The following is an 18,084-nucleotide window of genomic DNA, read 5'->3' on the forward strand; positions in this document are numbered from 1 at the left end:
CATACTGTCATGTTCTCCTCAGGTCAGATGCACTCGGTTTCGAAAAGCCGCTTCACACCGACAGTCGAAATGATTTAGGTGCATGGGTCGTACACAGACCTGGGGTTATCTGCCACTGGAGATGTCTGCATGGTAGTTGGGGCACCCGATAGTGTAACGGTTAAAATAATAGCATATCACCACTACAGTGATAGACCATGGGTTCAAGTCTCATCTCGTATCTCGTACCTGTTCACAGGACCTGCCATCCATGGTTTTCTCCAGACTCTTTGTTCTCTCTCTCCCCTCAGTGCGAAATCACCAATAGGGGTTTCTCCAGATACTCTGGTCTCCTTCCCTTTCTTAGTTCGAATCTTCCCTAGATGGAGGCCCTTCCCGTCAAAGAAAGCAACCAACCAACCACGCTAGTCAGAAATGACAAAGAGGAGCAAAGTTGCTGTACTTTCTGAATGTTCATGTTTTCATGCTTCTTTTGACATTGCAGCAACATCAGTATCCAAATTCTCTTAAATATAAAGCTACCAAGTCCTTACTCAACATGTAAAAAGATTTTATTCGTACTGCAAAATTTCTTTTTATTGACTATAAATATACCTTACAATTCTGCTAAAAACATGTTAAACATTTATATTTTACATCATATCACCACACAAATTTGCACTTTTCATCTACTCATACTTTAAAATTAGCAACAATTATTAGCTTAATCCTTTTGATGATGATGATGATGATGATGATGATGATGATGATGATGATGATGATGATGATGAATTGATGACGATGATGATGTGAACTTATAACATGCAGCATCACCACCAAGATAGATCGCACTCTCTGTGCAGACCAATAATGATAAATGTAAGAAAATGAAGAGAGTTCCACTGCTTAGCAGCACAGAGGGAGGACGTCCGTTGTCCGTATGTGACTGTTTTTGTGGGAGGGAGGATAGAATGTGGGAGTCTGATGAGGAGCGAAGGTTTCGGGCAGGGGTGAGGACAGACAATTCAGATTCCAGTAAAGTAGTGGGGGAAGAAGCCTTCGACGAATCCATAGTATAGAGTTGAGAGCTTGTAGTCTATTCTAGCTTTAACTGCTAGCCAATGAAGAGAGTGAAGAAGTGGTGTGAGATGTTCACATTTGAGAGTCTTGAAAAGGAGACGAGCAGATGAGTTCTGGACTTTCTGAAGCTTGTGAGGTAGTGGACAGCCAGCAAGAAGAGTCTACTTTAGACAGAACAATGTACAAATAAACTTCTGATTTATCTTTATAAAATTACTAATTAGTATTTCAACTAATGGGGGCTGAAGAGGGTAGGGGTCGACGGATTTTGTCTCACCAAAACCCCTAAGGGCAAGACTGTAAAGCCGTTTATTTCTGCATTAGGAGTCTAGATCATAGTTGTATGCACATGTGTATATCGACGTTTGCTGACTATATGTGTTTGAATGAAATGTAAATATCGACAATTGAATTGTAAGCAGACCATTATAAATTTGAAAAATTATACAATTAGTGCAAGGGCTATTTGGGCCTATACTGGCTCTCGACGGTCCTGGAGAAGACGTCACTGTTCAAAGACGGAATCAGTTTATCTCCACTTGCTTAGTTAACTCCATCTCCACCCTGCAAGCGTACCCTTATTTTCTAAAGTTTATCACAGGTGAGAAGTGAGTGCTAACTCATTGTCTGGCACCGCGTGAAAGTTCCGTCGGGATATTCGGCACTTCCTGAATGCGTTGAACTTTGACAGTCCCACGATAACAACACCAGCGAGGGCGATGCACATGGCGAGGAAGACGTACGTTGTCGTCTTGTAGGTCGTCGGGTTGTCGCTGCCGATCACGCTCTCGAAACGCGCCGTCGCCTTAAATGAAAAAGTAACAGTCGTGGGCCTCCTGTCTCCCATCACAGGAAGCTCTTTCGCAATGGAACCGGAAGGACCGAAGACGTTACAAACATACGTCACGCGATCGCTCGGCTGGCGCACGTAGGCAGTGAGGTTCGCTTCCGAGCTGGTGACAACACGCCTGTAGACGACCGTGTCGTCTGACGTATCAAAAATTTGGTTTGTGCCGTTGCCGTTGTCGTGTTCTGGTGTCAGAACAACCGACTCGTTGGTGTCCACGTTTTTCCGGCTGAGTGAGATATTTGTGACGTCACAGTCCACACACCAGCAGGTCAACTTGACCACCGCTTGCGTTTGCACCACTGGGTCGTCGTCAATACTCTTGCCTACTTCGTGCAGCGCTGTCTTTTCGGTGTAAATGCACTTGAAAGAGAGATCGTTAACCACCTCTAACAACCTCACTTCCAGATAACATCTGTCAACACGTGGAGCGAGTCTGCCACGAGCAACGCCATCTTCTGGCTGTATGGCGCCAGCGACGAGCTTTGCGGTTTCTCCGGGTAAAACCTGTGCCAAGCTGGACAAACTGAGCTTGCTGTTACGGGTCAGTTTAGCACCAACCGTCATCTGGATGTGATGAAGTCTGAAAAATACGTGAACACGAAAATACATGAATAATTTATTAAACAAATGAAAACGAAATTTTCACAAATGATTTCTGCTGTGCTCTTGTCGATTATTACATATGTGAAAATAATGGACGCGCGTAAATAATTCATAATTTATTCATCACTATCCCTCCCCCGATCTGTATAACCAACTCGCATAGGAAGAATGCTTGGGTTAGAGAAACTGGAGCAAGGGGTTGAATTAGTGACGAGGAACTGTCAAGACTGCCTGCTGTCGCCGTGGAAAGCAAAGGGCTCTCATGTCCAGGGCTCGAGCTCGCACCACCTGTGAGAGACGTAGGGGTCGAAGTCGTCGTTCTCAAGGGAGGAGAACGTGTGCTGGGTTCGCCACACTTAAAAAAACCGGAGAACTTGTTTGATGGTGTTTGTTTGGCGGCTGTACGTGGCATTGCAGTCGTCAGAGACACCAGGCCTGACGAGAGGGGGGGGGGGACAGGCCCGGGCACGCGGCTGTCAAGGGGGCCCGGCCTTGGTCAGTGGATTTTTTTTTCTTCTTCTCCTTTACATTATATACTGGGAAAATAATTTACGATTACAAGTACAAGGGGCCCGGAGAGGTTCTCGGCGGCCCTGAGAGACACCACGTGTGTGTCCCTGGACTGGGACAGACTCGACTCTGTGTCGCCGGGAGAGCAGTGGTGAGCCTAGTAGTGAACTGTGTGACCGACGTGTGAATAGTTCTACCCCCGTCATCCCTCTACAAGTCCTGACCTAGACAGCACTGATTAATTTTATTACCCTGTGGCACAATTTATGTTGACTGTAAATTACCATTGCTGTTAAAGATAAAAGCTATGTTTACAAAGCGATGTCAGGGCGCCTTTCGTTGACGAAGTCACAGGAGCACGCCCTCATCAGACATTAAATGCGTCTTACAGAGTCATTCACCGTCATCATAGTCACCATTCTCTCAAATCATAATTCAATTCAATTAAGATCACAATATATACATATCCATAATTATTTGACAGTATTGCTGTAAATCACCAATTTACTGTCAGTATATATGTTATATGTGTCTATAGGTATACTTATAATTATGTTGTCAAATGTGTGCGTGCGTGTTAATTCGCCAAGTGTATTAGAGTGAGTATGATGCATACTGTTTCATTATTGTTGATTCTACAGCCTCCTGATCTGTGTTATGCTCCTTCTCTCGATGAAAACTCCCTACCCTTTAAAAGTCGTATATAGAAAGATACATAGAGATGTTTTGTCTATTGCCTTTAAATTTCACTGTGTTTTCCAAATCATCAATACATAAAAAAATATCTACCGATGTCTTGTATTTGTATTTTCGTGTTTGCCATAAGCCGATATTCTACACTATCTGTCCTTTTCGATTGGAAACATGGCGAGGCGGCTGGCAAGACGATGTTGAAATCAGCAACGATCGTGAACATCATGCATCTGAAATGTCGAATAACAAGAGAAAGAACATCCCAGAGGATATTCCTGCTTCAGATGAAGGAGAATGTGACCACGAATGGTTTAAAAATGGTTTTCATTTGCTTCCGAATTTCGGGCCCCGCCATGTTTGAACAGCACTGGCCCAACTGTCTCTCGCCGTATTACGTCCTTTGCCTGCTTGTCAACCAACGGTACTGGACCAAACGGTCTGTCACCATCTTGGCACATCCGTCACTGACTCACTAGATACCTGGATTAGTGGTAACAGGGTAGGTTTATGGGACACCTGGACAATTAGCCAAGATAGGGAATTCGTTTATTCGTATGAACATTTTCCTTCATTGTTTCTGTCGATGCTCTGTTTAAGCTCTCGTCATTTCTTTGTTTTAATAATTAACCTATTTTCACTAAATTGCGTTGTGTTTGTTTATTGGAGGAGTGCGCTGGGGGCTCGAGTCATTGTAAGGATACTAATGAGCAATTTAATGGAAATGCATCGCGCACAGGACTATGTCGACGTGGATGGCGGAGTGGTCGAGAGTGTAGTTAAAGGTATACACAAGGCTGCCGTGACGGTCAAAACGTTTAAAAAATATATTTACTTACGATTGCAGAGCAATGCAGAAGAAAGAAATGATTCGTTTCTCCCTTAAATACCACTTATTAGCATTTCGATTACCGATGTTTATAAAAGTCGAAAAAATCCAGTGAAATCGACCGTCTAAGCAAACGAAAGAGTCTCGTGTAACTTATATTATTAAACAGAACATTCTACAAAAACTTATTTTTCCCATATAAATAGACACGAAAATAGACGAGATTCAAGTGGATCCTACTCTTTACGAGATTCTAAGCAGTTATATTTTACCTTTACAATCCCTTTAAAGTTTTGCTGCGGGTCTCGGGCCATCACACCTGTCTAATACCTGATAGGTCTGCGACACACACCAACCCAGGCTTTGGTCGTAAAAGCTTTTCACGTCAAAACTCTGTGTTTATGGATGGAAGGAGTGATGAACAACCGAAGCCCTCTAATGAGTTTAATGATACAGATCGCCTACTCAGATAGCTTTCGAGCAGACGACGCGTGACGTAAACAGGAATGGCGCTGTATATGAGCGACAGACTTAAAGTGCGAGTCAGCAAAAAAAAAAAAAAAAAAAAAGATTGTATCTCGCGAGCCGAGACGGATAATAAAAATATTCTTAGACAAAGGACGTCTACCGTCGTCTGTAACCCGCTCCCCTTTTTTGTGCGCTAGAAGACACAAAAACAAAAATGTCCGACACGACATGTTCTCCTCCTTACGACGAAGCAGCACTAAGTTTACAACCATCGCGTGTCAAGCCAAAATAAAAACTTTTAACAAGTAAAACACCTCTAATATCCAAACACAACAGTGACACCCATACAAAACCCACTGGCCCATCGAGAGCACACGATTTACAGTCATCAACAAACAAATCCTGCGAGTCCTCAGATGTGGTAGTTTCTTCCACCAGTCCAACGCTCAAAGTTACTGAGGTACGTCTCCAGGTACGTCCTTCCCTTCGAATGGTGGGATCTTCAGATGCATTGTTTTGAGCTCGATTCCTGACAATGACAATGGTCAACTTTATTGGTCCCAGTGAGCATTTTAAACATGGGAAGGTGCTCTAGTTCCGTCTCCCACCACCATTATTTGGTGATCTCCAGATCACAGTGGATCTTCTCTAGCCGAATTCTTTCCGTTCTCTCCTCCCCTCTCTCCTTGTGGGGAAATGGATCAGCTCGACACCCACTAGCCCTGCCTCCATAACAAGGCGCAAGTACCCCTCAAAGGCAGGTTTGCCGACAGAAGGAGAGGATGAAATTCGACAGGTGACTCATCTCCTTCAGACTTGGTACCAGAGTTGGGCTCACGCACCTCACTGCACGAAGCTATTTGCGCGTGAGTGCTCATGGCCACCGCCTTTTCTGCCTCGGACATTGTGGAACAAAACAGAAATAGTAAATCGGAGGTGCTATAAACATACAACCGCCTCTCCTATTACTGAACTGGCGGAACAAACTAAAGTGCAAAAAAAGTAGAACCTATGCGAGTAAGCAATCTGATACACCAACAGAAAAGAAAGCGCGGGTGAGTGCACGAGGGTCCCAACACCACCGACCCGTCACACACCAACACTCGTATTACACATTAACTGCGAAGAATACCAGCGTCACACACGTAAACGTCATAAAACAGGACAAGCCGACCCTCGATGGTTCGAGGCTTTAATGATTGGGTAAAATATTACCCCTCGCGTCTCCATCAAATTTATATATTTATATGCACACACACTAGAGTCAAAAGTCACCTAGTAATGCAGGGTCCGCACTTAAAAAATACCAACATTTTATTCTTCTTAAAGCTAATGCAATATTATCTGCATTTCTTCTCAAATCTGTTATAACTCTAAAACCAAGACATAATTTTAGCTAACTTATGGATAATGGATTTTTGATAATCTCTATATTCTGTCTCAGCATTGTAGTTAATGCAGATGGCAGTGCTACGAGAGTGAACATGGGAATGGATTGGAAAGGGTCACTACCATCCATGGACGAGAACTGTTCCTCTGATTTGTAGATACTATAAAACAAAAATTATTGTAAAACGCTCTTTCGTGATAACGATAATTGAATTTCCAAACTCTGTTTTACTTAGAGGCTAAACTTTACTGTCAGGTAGAAAAAAATGGGTTCGGCCCGGGTGAGGGGAAATAGGAAGACATGATGCTAACCACGGTCAAATACACACGAAATAATAACAAAAACTTAGGTGCTAACTAAATTCCTAATGTTTGACCGTTTGTGTACTCGTGGGCTTCAAGCCGTTTCTTCACATCCCCTTTCCTCTACCCAGTTCTGTTTTCAACCCCGATGGAACTGGTCTGATGGGAAAGATGCCTCAGGCAACACCCGGGATACTTGTGGGGTCAGATACTGACCGCGTGTAGAAGTCGAAGCCATGTGTCCTGCCTATCGTCTGTGTCGAACCTATTCTTTATCCTCACGAGTAAATGTTTGACCTTTAAGTGATAATGTATTTGCACGTTTTTACCAAATCACAAGTAACTGGACTAAAAAAGCACATTTATCCAGCCTCTTACCCTACTCGCGTTGGTATAGTTAACTGCTTGCAGGTAGCAACTATAGCAACACTATATTAATAAACTTAGGCCTGTAGTAATCACTTTACCAGCCAATACTTTGATTATGAAAAATAAGAATAAGACAAAGCGTAGTCTAGACTTACTTTTTGAAAGTAAATTATTATTAGGACGATCGATCTTTATAACCTTATTTTTCCGATCACACAAAGAACTGCTTTCGTAAGGACAACTTTCCTGCTGGATGAATATGAAAACTCAACAACAATGTCAATTGACAAATAAATATACTAAGAGATAAAAGGGAACAGAGAATACTATAGACTATCAATCTTAATTTACCCATCACTCTTGTATTCATTCCTTCACATGAATTCTTGTGCATGATGTGAGTGTGGGCGCAAGCCTACATGTGACAATAAAAGGCAAAATAACGAAAAATAATTTCAATACATTGTTCTGCTTTGTGCTTGAAAAAAATTAAAAGAATTAAATTGTACTCCCATTTCTTTTTATCGTCTTTGTGTAATGTCTTTGTGAATGTGTGCTTGTATGGTGTGTGAATTTATAATAAATAATACTGGATAGTCCAGGACTGGACCAATGTAGCTGGGTATCGCTGTACCAAGATGGGAGGTGTACACTACACCAGGCATGTCAAGAAAGGCAACCTGCACAAAGGACACTGTAGCGATTCGCAAAATCTTTTCATAACCCTGAAAAGTTGAAAAACTTCAAGGAGTTTTCCACATGGATTATGGCAATATACCTATGTGTTCTACCTATGTGTGAACAGTTATTTTCCTTCATGAAATCAACAAACACTTCTCAGAGAACAAGACTGAGAACCCTCCGTTTGACATGCCTGCACTACGCCATCATGGATTTTAGCTACTCGCCAATGTTGGTCCAGCAGAAATTACGTTTGCATTTCCAATATCGGGCTAATATATTTCTCCAGGTGCCTAAGATGGAAGACATATATTGGGCCATATGGCCAATCATAGGACCAACAATATAGTCACCAGTACGGATCCATCGGTCAACCTATATTTGCCCAGTGTAAATCGACTTCGCACTTCCAATATGGCGCCAATATCGTTTGCTAATATTGAGCCATGATGGCTGACCAAAGTTGGCCAAGACTGGTTCAACAAGTCTGTGCTGTTGGGGCATTTACTATGTTTGTGATATGTAAAGATACTGACGTTCTGAAACAAGTCCAAACAAGGTTTCTGGTTTCGAAGGGATCACTTCGCTACAGTCGTTTATAGAACTGGGGTCTAAATTAAGGCAATTCAACTAGGCCATTCTACGCAATCAATTGTAAGTCAACAATTGTCCTTCAATTTCAAATTTTGCTACATGATTCAGAAAGTCAGTATGTATCATTCAAGCCCAACTTATCATTTGCTTAGCTTTTCCCCTTGAAGGACATCTTGTACATGTGGTGTGCCTCTTATTATGTTTCAATGTCCTTTTAGCATTGTAAAGTGCAATAAGCATATTTGATAAATTGCAACATATAAAAAAATTATTTTTATAGACTTCATTCTTATTATCATTTTCAACAGCCTTTAAAATGAATTAAAATAAGATCACGCTATGCACTTTCTACTTTCTTTTCTCACACGCTCTGGGTTACCAGCACTCTAGACCACGTATGAGGACACTCCTAACTAGCGTCTATGCCACGAGTAATTGTTGAAGCAACTAGAAACTTACCCGTCCATCCCCGACTCCACACTTCGTTTCGTACAATTTGCAATGAGCATTTGACTGTCGCTCATTGTGAGTTGTAGTGGCGAACATTCACCGAGACAGAGAATGATGACAAAAACTCTAAACGGCCGCATGCTGCTTGGGTTGTGAAGCAGCTCACCCCTAGAGCCACCCGCTTCTCCTGCTTGCAGTTGCCAAGTCATCTCGATTACGCTCCTTCCATTGGTGGCTCACGCGTCTGCTGAAAAGAACAAAGATGGAACAGGTGGCATGTGAGGAGATTTCCATAATAAGTAAGACCAAAGTGCAAAGGCTTTTTTGTTTGTTTGTTTGTTTGTTTGTTTGTTTGTTTGTTTGTTGTTTGTTTGTTTGTTTGTTTGTTTGTTTGCTACACATCTCCAAACTCTGATTTAAGTTGGGTTCTACCCATTCAATTTTCTCACCTTTTTTAAGATCGGAGGAAAGATATAAGGGAGTAATGTAGACTAATATTCATTGACGTGGAAATAAATATGACGGCCTTACCCGAATGAAACCTCACCCGTAAAAAAAGCATGTCTACCGTCCTTTTCATTCACCGGACGATAGAAATAAGTTCACAACCACAACTGCGCTCGTGTATCAGGTATCGTTCTCGTCGTGCCGTTAAGCCTGTCATTAATAAGTACTATATTTTTTTTAACTGACAGTCCCTTCCATTTGAAGACAACTACCTGCAATATAACATGTTCACAACAACAGATTAAACTGTGAGATCAAGACTTACATGTCTAGCTTTCCCACTGCCTGGATCATTGATATCATTCGACCTTTTTCGGTATGCATATATACCTCTCAAACGGGAAGGATATTCTTGCTCTGATTTGTGGAAGTTGACATCTTGTAATGACTTCAACAGGAATTTTTAAGCAAAGTAACACAGATCTCCAAAACACTGTCAACTCTGAACACAAAGCGTTTTTTGCTTAAAACAATTACAGTAGTAAGAGTTACACGCGGAACTGCGATGGTGTATCTCTGGACTGCTGGGTGAGAACAACTCTTATCCGTTCGCAAGGTACAAGGCCAGGGGCCGACGTTTCATCGCACCGCAAGGGGTGGGCAAAGTCTTAAATTTATACCTCCCCGTCGGCCAAAATGTGAAGTGCACTAAGTTTCTTTTATTTTTTATAGAAAAGATTCATTGTACTGAACACTTGTTAGAAATCGGCAACAGGTAACAGTCAAACACAAAGAACACCAATAACAACTGGGGTGAAAGAGCGTTGGCGGTGGTTGCCTCTAAAGAAGAGGCTGGCGACAACACATCGCGCACCAAGACTAGTCTCTTTGTTTTAACACAATCCAGCTACCTTACCTGTGTTCTAACACAAATGTATCATTGGTAGAGGACTATTGCTAGAAAATGTATAAATGTACTCATAAAGATATAAATTAAATAGCAAAGCAAAGGTACATATACAATCATGAATATTTTTTTTTTTTTTTTGCTGTGCAGAAATCACTTCTTCGTAACTTTTGTGAATGACTGTCTTAAAAGATGACACATTTGAAAAATAATGTTGTTCTTATCAGGACATCTTAGTTTTATGTAGTATGCATCACGTTACCCATGGCATGTTCCTTGTATACCTGCCTTACACACCTTGCCATTAATATATATGAAGCAATATGGATGTTTGTTACAGACTTGCCTTCATATTCACCTGTTCCAGATGCTGGCCTAGTCAACGAAGTGTTCTGTAGTGTCCATGATACAAATAGTTTAAGTTGTACTCTCAATATACATTCTGGGAAAATCTTTGTCGACCAGAATTTAAGTTCAGGTCAGTTTTACGCTATACCTAACGCTGTTTGCAGAAATGACAAGTGCTGTTATTAGTTTGTAACCTCTGCAGTCCTGTCCAACCTCAAATGAATGTTCAATAGAATGCATGTGTGGAAGTCTAATGTATCTCAAGAGTGATTTACAATCTAAGATTGCAACAACTTGTCAACCAACTATTGTAACCTACTGGTGTTGTTGTTGTTGTTGTTGTTGTTGTTGTTGTTGTTGTTGCATGCTGGAATTAATAAAGTTGGTCATTTCATTTTCATTGTATTTTTTTGCCTGCTCCATAAAGGAGAATGTCTAATGCTGATATACTACTTTATTCTTCAGAATTTTGCTTCAGAGTGAGTGAAAACCTCAAACATTTGTTCAAAAGAGCTGCATATGTAAAATATTGTTCAAGAAGAATATAAGAATACAAGAATTTAAAATCCAAGTGAAAGCATTAAGAACACGTCTTAGTGATGACCGCTGCTCTTGACAAACACTTGCAGAGGCCCCTACACTCACTACTCTCTGCACACCTATGTCGAGGAATAATTTTTACACAGCATTCATGCTTGTATGCACACATAATCTTGCATACACCTAGCACCACCCACGTCAGTGCCACCACTGATTGCACGCATCGACCAGCCAACACAAACACATGGATGCAGGGACACAAACACTACACACTCTGCTGACAGAGACCAAGGAGATAATTGAAGATTAGTCGTGTCACGTGTTTTAACAGAGTTGAGAGAGGCAATGAACAACTACTTCACTATGATTGCTGTACAAAAAAAGGAAATTACATTTACCAAAAAAAAAAAATACATTCCCCAGAAAATGTTACCAAAATGGCTCCATGCAATCTGGTCTGGTGCAACATATATTTGGTGCCTACAACTGAGACTATGTCTGGTGCTGAGATACTTTGTCTTCAGAATTTTTCTTCAAAATGACTTCATAATAGAAACCCCATGCACACACTTGTTTTTAGAAGAACCTCACCTTTCAGATATTCTAATAAGGAAATATTAGCAACTTTGTAAAGAGATTTTTATGAATAAATATCTATTAAATTTCATAAGAACGAAATATCAACTTTCTACAGTCACATAGTACTGACAATATGAACTGTACAGAAACTATAAAATTTGGAATAACATTGTATTCAAAGTATGGTATAACATATTTACAAGAAAAGTCTATTAAGAGATTGGTTTCTCACAGGTTGGCCTGCTGAAACATGTGCCCTTTCTGTGGGAGCATCATGTACTGGAACATTGCCATTGATTTTATTGTATTTTCATCATTTCAATCATCGTTATCATTAGTATTGTCGCCATCATTGTCTGACTCTCCCAGATTGAGACCACAGTCACTTCAAACGCCTGATCTGGTTCTATCTGCAAACCCAGGAGATAATGCCATCTCCTTTTAGCTATGCCTGAAGCACAACCATCATTACCACCTGTAGAAATTTATACTGACTGATAGAATGCAGTGCCATACCACAATACAATAACTACATTCACTAAGATTTACATTAACTACTAGCTGAACATATTACTGGCAATGTCATTTACAAATAGCCTGCACATTACATGTAAACAGGTTTCAAATCCAACTTTCTTGTACACATCTACATCGTCGTAACGATATAATGGTCCCTAAATATTCTGTTTCTTCGAAGACTTTTCCCATTTTGTAACAGTAAAGCCACTATAGACGCCATTTTATCTGCGCTAATATACGCTTATAGGGGCTCGCCCCTGCCCATAATTTACCATAGGGCCGACTTTAGGGCTGATAATTTCGAAACCCGAAATATCGCTTAACGACTGGTAAGTGAGTTATTAGCTGGTAAGTGGGATAAAGGCGCAGCATGAAATCCACCCCAGGGGCCGAGGTCTTGTCGCGCATCGCTAAACCTCTTTAGGTGTCATAGGCTAAGACAATGCTTAGCTTAACTGCCGTCTTAAGTTAATACCGCCTATGCAACGCAGCCCTGAGGTCTCGTGAGGTCGCCGGCCTCCAGACGAGCAGGTGGCGTTGGGTCATGTCGCCCCTAACACAGCTCAAGGACCATCGACACCTGCATACGTGTCCTTGACACTCCCATCGGAAGGGGGGTGGGGGGGCAATGGCTTGGAAAATCCACGCATGCGCATGCGTAGACCAGAAAAAAGTAGCAAGCGCAGGTTTTCAACAATCAGATAACATTGTTTATCATCTTTTCTCCTGCCAAGATAAGCTGCAGTTTCTTTGTTTGAAGTAATTTTATATTTACATTTGCTATATTTAGGTGATTTTATGTTGGCGAATTGCATTTGACAAAGCAGCAACATCCCAGCAAACACAGCAGGCGAAACTTGACACACGACTCGACCGTTGCTGCACCTCAAGGATGGGCCGACCTACCTTTGACGACCCCTAAGTGTCCTCGCGGACCGATGAAACTTCGGCCCCTTATCAGTTTTTGTTCCAGTCACAAAGTTATCTGAAATGTGCTCTTATTTTTTTCTTTAAAACTAAAACTGCTCCTTTTCTCATCACAAATTGTTTTTAGACAAGATAATGCCACCTATCATTGTCTTCATATTTTCTTTTTCATAACATGAGAATAATACAGCGTACCTTATGACACGAGAGTGAAACAGCATTTTTTTTCTCAGGCTCTCACTCTAGGTGCAAGATAAAAACAGCAGCTGAAGTCAAGTTACGGTCTCTACGACGCGAGTAAGAGCATCATAGAAAAAGGAAGGTCATCACCTACTGTCGCTACGATTATCAAGGATAAAGATCGCATCCTTGCAGGAATGACAGCGACAGTGATAACAAAGCGTAGTGAATTATGTAGGGTACTGTGTTAGGATAGGTTCCTGTTATTATGGTTCAGCACTGTATGAACGTATGATCCGACTTACGTCGAAATTCGGTTTACGACGCCGCGTTAAGAACGGATCCCCGTCGTAAGTCGAGGACTACCTGTACTATGTTTTGAAAGTGGCAAAAAAAACAAAACAAAAACAAAAACAAAAAACCCCAAAAAAACAAACAAAAAATCCGCTTAAAAAAGTTAATATTTTTTCACTTCTCAGGTACTACATAACTTTGTTTCTATCTACCATTACAATTCAGTTAAAATATGCTAGACCAGCACACACATTTTGAAAGGCACCCGTCGCCTAAAAACGAAGGGCATATAGTTTAGAATTTTGAGACTAGCCAGCAAAAAGAAAACTTTGCCCACCCCTGTTACAGGCTGCAACTTAACATAATTGGAACTGCAATAAAATTCTTAACTTTGTTACTTAGTTAAGTCGTCGACCTCCACTTCCCAGGGCTTACAGCCAATAAACTAAAAACATAACAGACTATCATGAACTGTCAACACGAAAGTTTGAGGCTTAGCCTCTTGCGAAGTTCTCCACTGTTAGTCTCGGCGAGCCGCAACAAAGAATGTACGTGGGTAAACCGGAAGCTTTGTACAAACCTGCCTCGTTTTAGTAGTTAATATGAAACGTGAATAAACAGAAAGCGGGAATATAATCTAGGATTAGTATGGCTCTCCACCATTGTTGTTATATAATGACAACGTATCCTGGTGAGGTGGTGTTTCCAGAGAGCTTAGATATAGAGAGGGTGCACTCCTTCTTTATCCTTACTTGTTAAGAAAAGTAGTGACGGAGTTACGTCCCTTCGAAAAAAGATGCTACGCCGCAGTTGCTACTATCAACCACTACTAAACAAAGTCGTCGCTAGCACGTTTATCTTTGGAGTAAATGTCTAGGTGTTTGCGATATCAAATGACCTTTATTTTGCTAGATGAGGGAGGTTTGGGAGAGTTTTAATACATGTATGACAGCTGACTATATTTAAAAAGATAACTTTTATAAATTCAAACAGCACATCCATCTCAAAAGCAGTTAAAAACAGAATTACACATGAATAAAGCCACATTCAGAATACTTGTACTACAAGCATGGGCAATAAATACTACCATTCATATCCCTTGTTGTAAGAACATTGGTTGACAATTTAAAGATAACAGCTATGCTTAGTATAAATATGTACTATGTAATTTAAATGAAGATCTTTATTTTCTTTAGCTTAAAAGCTACTGTAACTTTAACATTTTTAATTTCTTTTTTGCTCCTTTTTCAAAAAAGGACACAGAGCTTTCTTTCAAAGAAAAACCTTGATAAATAGATTAATCACACTTCCTTTCAGATCACATGCACCATGTCAAGAGGTCAATGCTTTTTAGCTCTTCCCACTCGAATCAACTGAGATTTAACTTTTTTCCCAGGAAGTAACTGGTCAATATTTTTACAACAGTTACACTCTAATAACTCGTTGTATGGAAAATGGCTTCACTACAGTTATCATCAAAATTATTGGTCGATGTCATAGTCATTCTCGAGTGGTCACGTGTCGAGCTGTCACAATTAGTTCCACGACTGTGATGTTCTCAATCATGAGACGGAGAATAATCTCTGCAGTGATATGCAGATGCTCCCTCTTTCCCTGAAAGCAAGAAAAAAAGTCTTCTAAGCAGTCGTGATTCACAAGAAGTAATGACCATGGATTTGTCTGAAGCTCATCAAAAGCTCAAGCAGAGCCTGCACAGTCATCTTCCACCCTGTCAGACAAGTAGTGCTGAACAGTGTGTGCTATTAATGTGCCGAGCTGGAAAGCATCCAGACTAGACTTTTTTGGGGGTTTGACAGGTTGTACTGCTCGAAATGATCCGAGCAAAGGCCATACACATCAGATGGTGTAAGATGTCAAAAGTTCATCCATATTTCCACCTGTTGTAATAATTTTTTCAATATATTAATAACAAATCTTTTTTATAACACCTCACCCCAGTGACGAATGCCTTAAATGAAATACTATAACAAATTTAAATAGGTTTCTAATCAGATAAGTGAGAATTCGTCACACAGTTTCACAGTATATCAGTAAAGTCGTTAATAATCATAGAAATCAAGCAAACGCGTTATAGTACTGCTTTCAACTACAGCACACTTATGGATCGTAATTTGAGAATAAATTTGTAGCTTATTCGTCCTTGGGAAATTGTGGAAACGTTTCTTTGAGGTTGATTAAATCTGCGTTCTGACAGTTTATTGCACAGCAAAATTGCCACCTTGCCTCAGACGAAGCATCCAATTACGAAACTCTAACCGAACGAGTGAACCCTCTCTACATCTAAGCTCTCGGTGTTTCTTTTCTAAGGGTATCGTGGGTATCCAAATGACATCAATACCCCAGTGACGACCTGCTCATAGCTTTTGTCGCGTTACTTCAGCTACCGTCTGCCGACACGGGTGGGCAAAGTTTGCTTTTTGAGGGCTGGCTTTAAAACTGTAAGCTTTGGGGCGGAATTTCTTGTGGGCGCTTGGTTTTTCAAATGGTTTCTCACGTCCCAGGATGGTAAAAGTACACGCGGTGCTAACAGCTTGCAGTCATGCACTGGCTGTCGATGGGTGGGCTGGGTAGATCATCATAGATGTACACAGGCACTGCCGACTACCCTAGTAATAAACGTCTTTGTCACCCAACTATATAGGTCTGAGAAAGGTGAGGCAAATAGGCTTCTATCTGAATAGACTGTCAGGGTTAAAACTGAATGCATTCTCCACACACACACACACAAAATAAATAATAGAGTATAAAGGAGTGAAGGATCAACATCTCAAATGACAAATATAAAGACAACTGAATTTTTAAAACTTTATTTTGATTGGTTTTTTTTCTTTATCTTTCTGTATCTTTCTTTACTCACAATCAATATTCAACATTTTCAGTTCATTCTCCAGGTGACCGTTAATTGAGAACAAAGGCGGACGGGGAGGAGGCTATATATAGAGCAGTGGTTCTCAACCTTTTACTTGTGACGCCCCCCTGACGAACAAAGGTACGTCCTCGCGCCCCCCTTAGCCAGCAATGTAAGCTAATTTCACTAATATCGGTATAAGAAACTTTAAAAAAATGACCACCTTCGCGCGCCCCCTTGTAAGCACGTCGCGCCCCACCGTTTGAGAACCGCGGCTATAGAGAAACGGCTTGTAATCCGTGATTACATCTACGGCCATAGAGGGCTAGGATCCTATAGATGGGCAGGTCCAAAGACGTCCGCCGGGTACAGCTGCGTGTGTCGATGTCGCAACAGGCCCGTGGAATGGACAGATCGAGGTGTCCTATATAAGTGTCTGTCCCGGACTACTTACCTTCTAGAGCAGGGTGGGCAATTAATTTTCCCAAGGGGCCGCATGAGAAATTGGGATGGTTTTAGAGGGCCGGACTAATATAGTTAACAGAGTTTTACCCAATACTGTATATATATAGCATATATACTGGCGGGCGGGATATCGGGCGGGCCGGTCAGAGACGGTTGGCGGGCCGTCCCTTGCCCAGGTCTGTTCTAGAGTCTAGAGTTCACCACCCGCGTTGAGAGATCGGTGTGCGAAAATACACTAAATTACTGGTACATTATTGAAGACAGTACAACTAAGTCCAAGCTCCCAGCGTACGTTCCCAATAAACAATTCATCCCAATGTTATTAATAATGATCGAGAGCTGTTATAACATTTACACAAATGCAATAAAACATCAAATAATTCAAATCGGTTTGTTTTCAAACTTCGCATTCATCTCTCTACTGCTGCTAATCCATATAATACGTGAGTCAGTTCTTACCCACACACTGTATACCACACACGTTCACGCATTTATCCACCATTTAGGTTTCTACACAATTGCCGCTTGCAAAGAGGAGGACCCTTCCGATGTTCAAGGACAGACTTGGTGATTCCCTCCTCGACCGTTGAAGCTTCCATAGTCGTGTTGAGACGCAAATCACTGTAGGGGATTAAGACCCCCGAGTAGTCTCCAGTCCAACTTGTTGATGTTGACATCGTTTCCTTCGCGATAAGATCGAGGTGAGAGCGAGAAAAATTAGCAGGCATCTACGGAGGTCACGGTCAAGATATAGAATGTGGGGATTCCCCTGTAATATCGTCCCTCGCAAATCTCTAAGCGTATTGCGTTGCTACAAAATGAGATCCGGCTTAGAGTTTTGTTTTTTTTTATGTGTCGTATATACATAATACAAATTGCCAAGAGTATAATCTGACGATGATTTTTAGGGACCTTGTCTTCTAAAGTTATTGAAGAGAAAATGATGTATTCTGCAAGCTCGATCTAGTCTCTTATTTACATTAACACATCCAATCCAGTTCCATGCTACTGTACACATACCTAACTCCTACATTGCTAATACTTATTGCCTACTTCTTCTAATGCCTCATTCTACTTATGATTGGGAATTTCCTCTGAGAAAATAAAGATTTTTCTTGCGTTACATTTCATTTATGGTGGGTTTGCAGGAGAATGTTGATTATTAAAATTAAGGAAATTATGTTGTTTTTGTTTCACGAACGGGGGGAGGGGAG

General features: G+C 41.1%; 1 protein-coding gene and 1 long non-coding RNA gene across 3 annotated transcripts; one reads left to right on the top strand and one right to left on the bottom strand.

The window, feature by feature from the left end:
• Positions 1–853: 853 nt before the first annotated feature.
• On the bottom strand, positions 854–10,496 carry LOC112564025. The gene is made up of 3 exons (XM_025238561.1): positions 9,568–10,496; positions 8,805–9,039; positions 854–2,489 (listed from the first exon to the last, which is right to left on the bottom strand). Exons 2-3 carry the CDS (start codon positions 9,002–9,004, stop codon positions 1,655–1,657), a joined length of 1,035 nt encoding a protein of 344 aa, XP_025094346.1. The 5' UTR covers positions 9,005–9,039; positions 9,568–10,496; the 3' UTR covers positions 854–1,654.
• LOC112564026 lies at positions 8,291–10,650 on the top strand. Of its 2 annotated transcripts, none has more exons than XR_003099144.1 (3): positions 8,291–8,405; positions 8,728–9,094; positions 10,517–10,650. It is a non-coding gene; the product is annotated as an uncharacterized LOC112564026 (long non-coding RNA). The 2 variants fall into 2 exon arrangements; XR_003099145.1 differs by having other exon boundaries at positions 10,490–10,623.
• Positions 10,651–18,084: the final 7,434 nt, after the last annotated feature.

The sequence above is a fragment of the Pomacea canaliculata genome, linkage group LG5 (assembly GCF_003073045.1).
Source record: "Pomacea canaliculata isolate SZHN2017 linkage group LG5, ASM307304v1, whole genome shotgun sequence".
NCBI classification, from domain to species: Eukaryota; Metazoa; Mollusca; class Gastropoda; order Architaenioglossa; family Ampullariidae; genus Pomacea; species Pomacea canaliculata.

Excerpts from the sequence above, each read along its gene's own strand:
- LOC112564025 (XM_025238561.1), bottom strand. The coding sequence starts at position 9,004 with ATGACTTGGCAACTGCAAGCAGGAGAAGCGGGTGGCTCTAGGGGTGAG. Across the intron at positions 2,490-8,804 it reads GTGGAGTCGGGGATGGACGG|ACTTCATCACATCCAGATGA; the intron begins GTAAGTTTCTAG and ends CGTATTTTTCAG.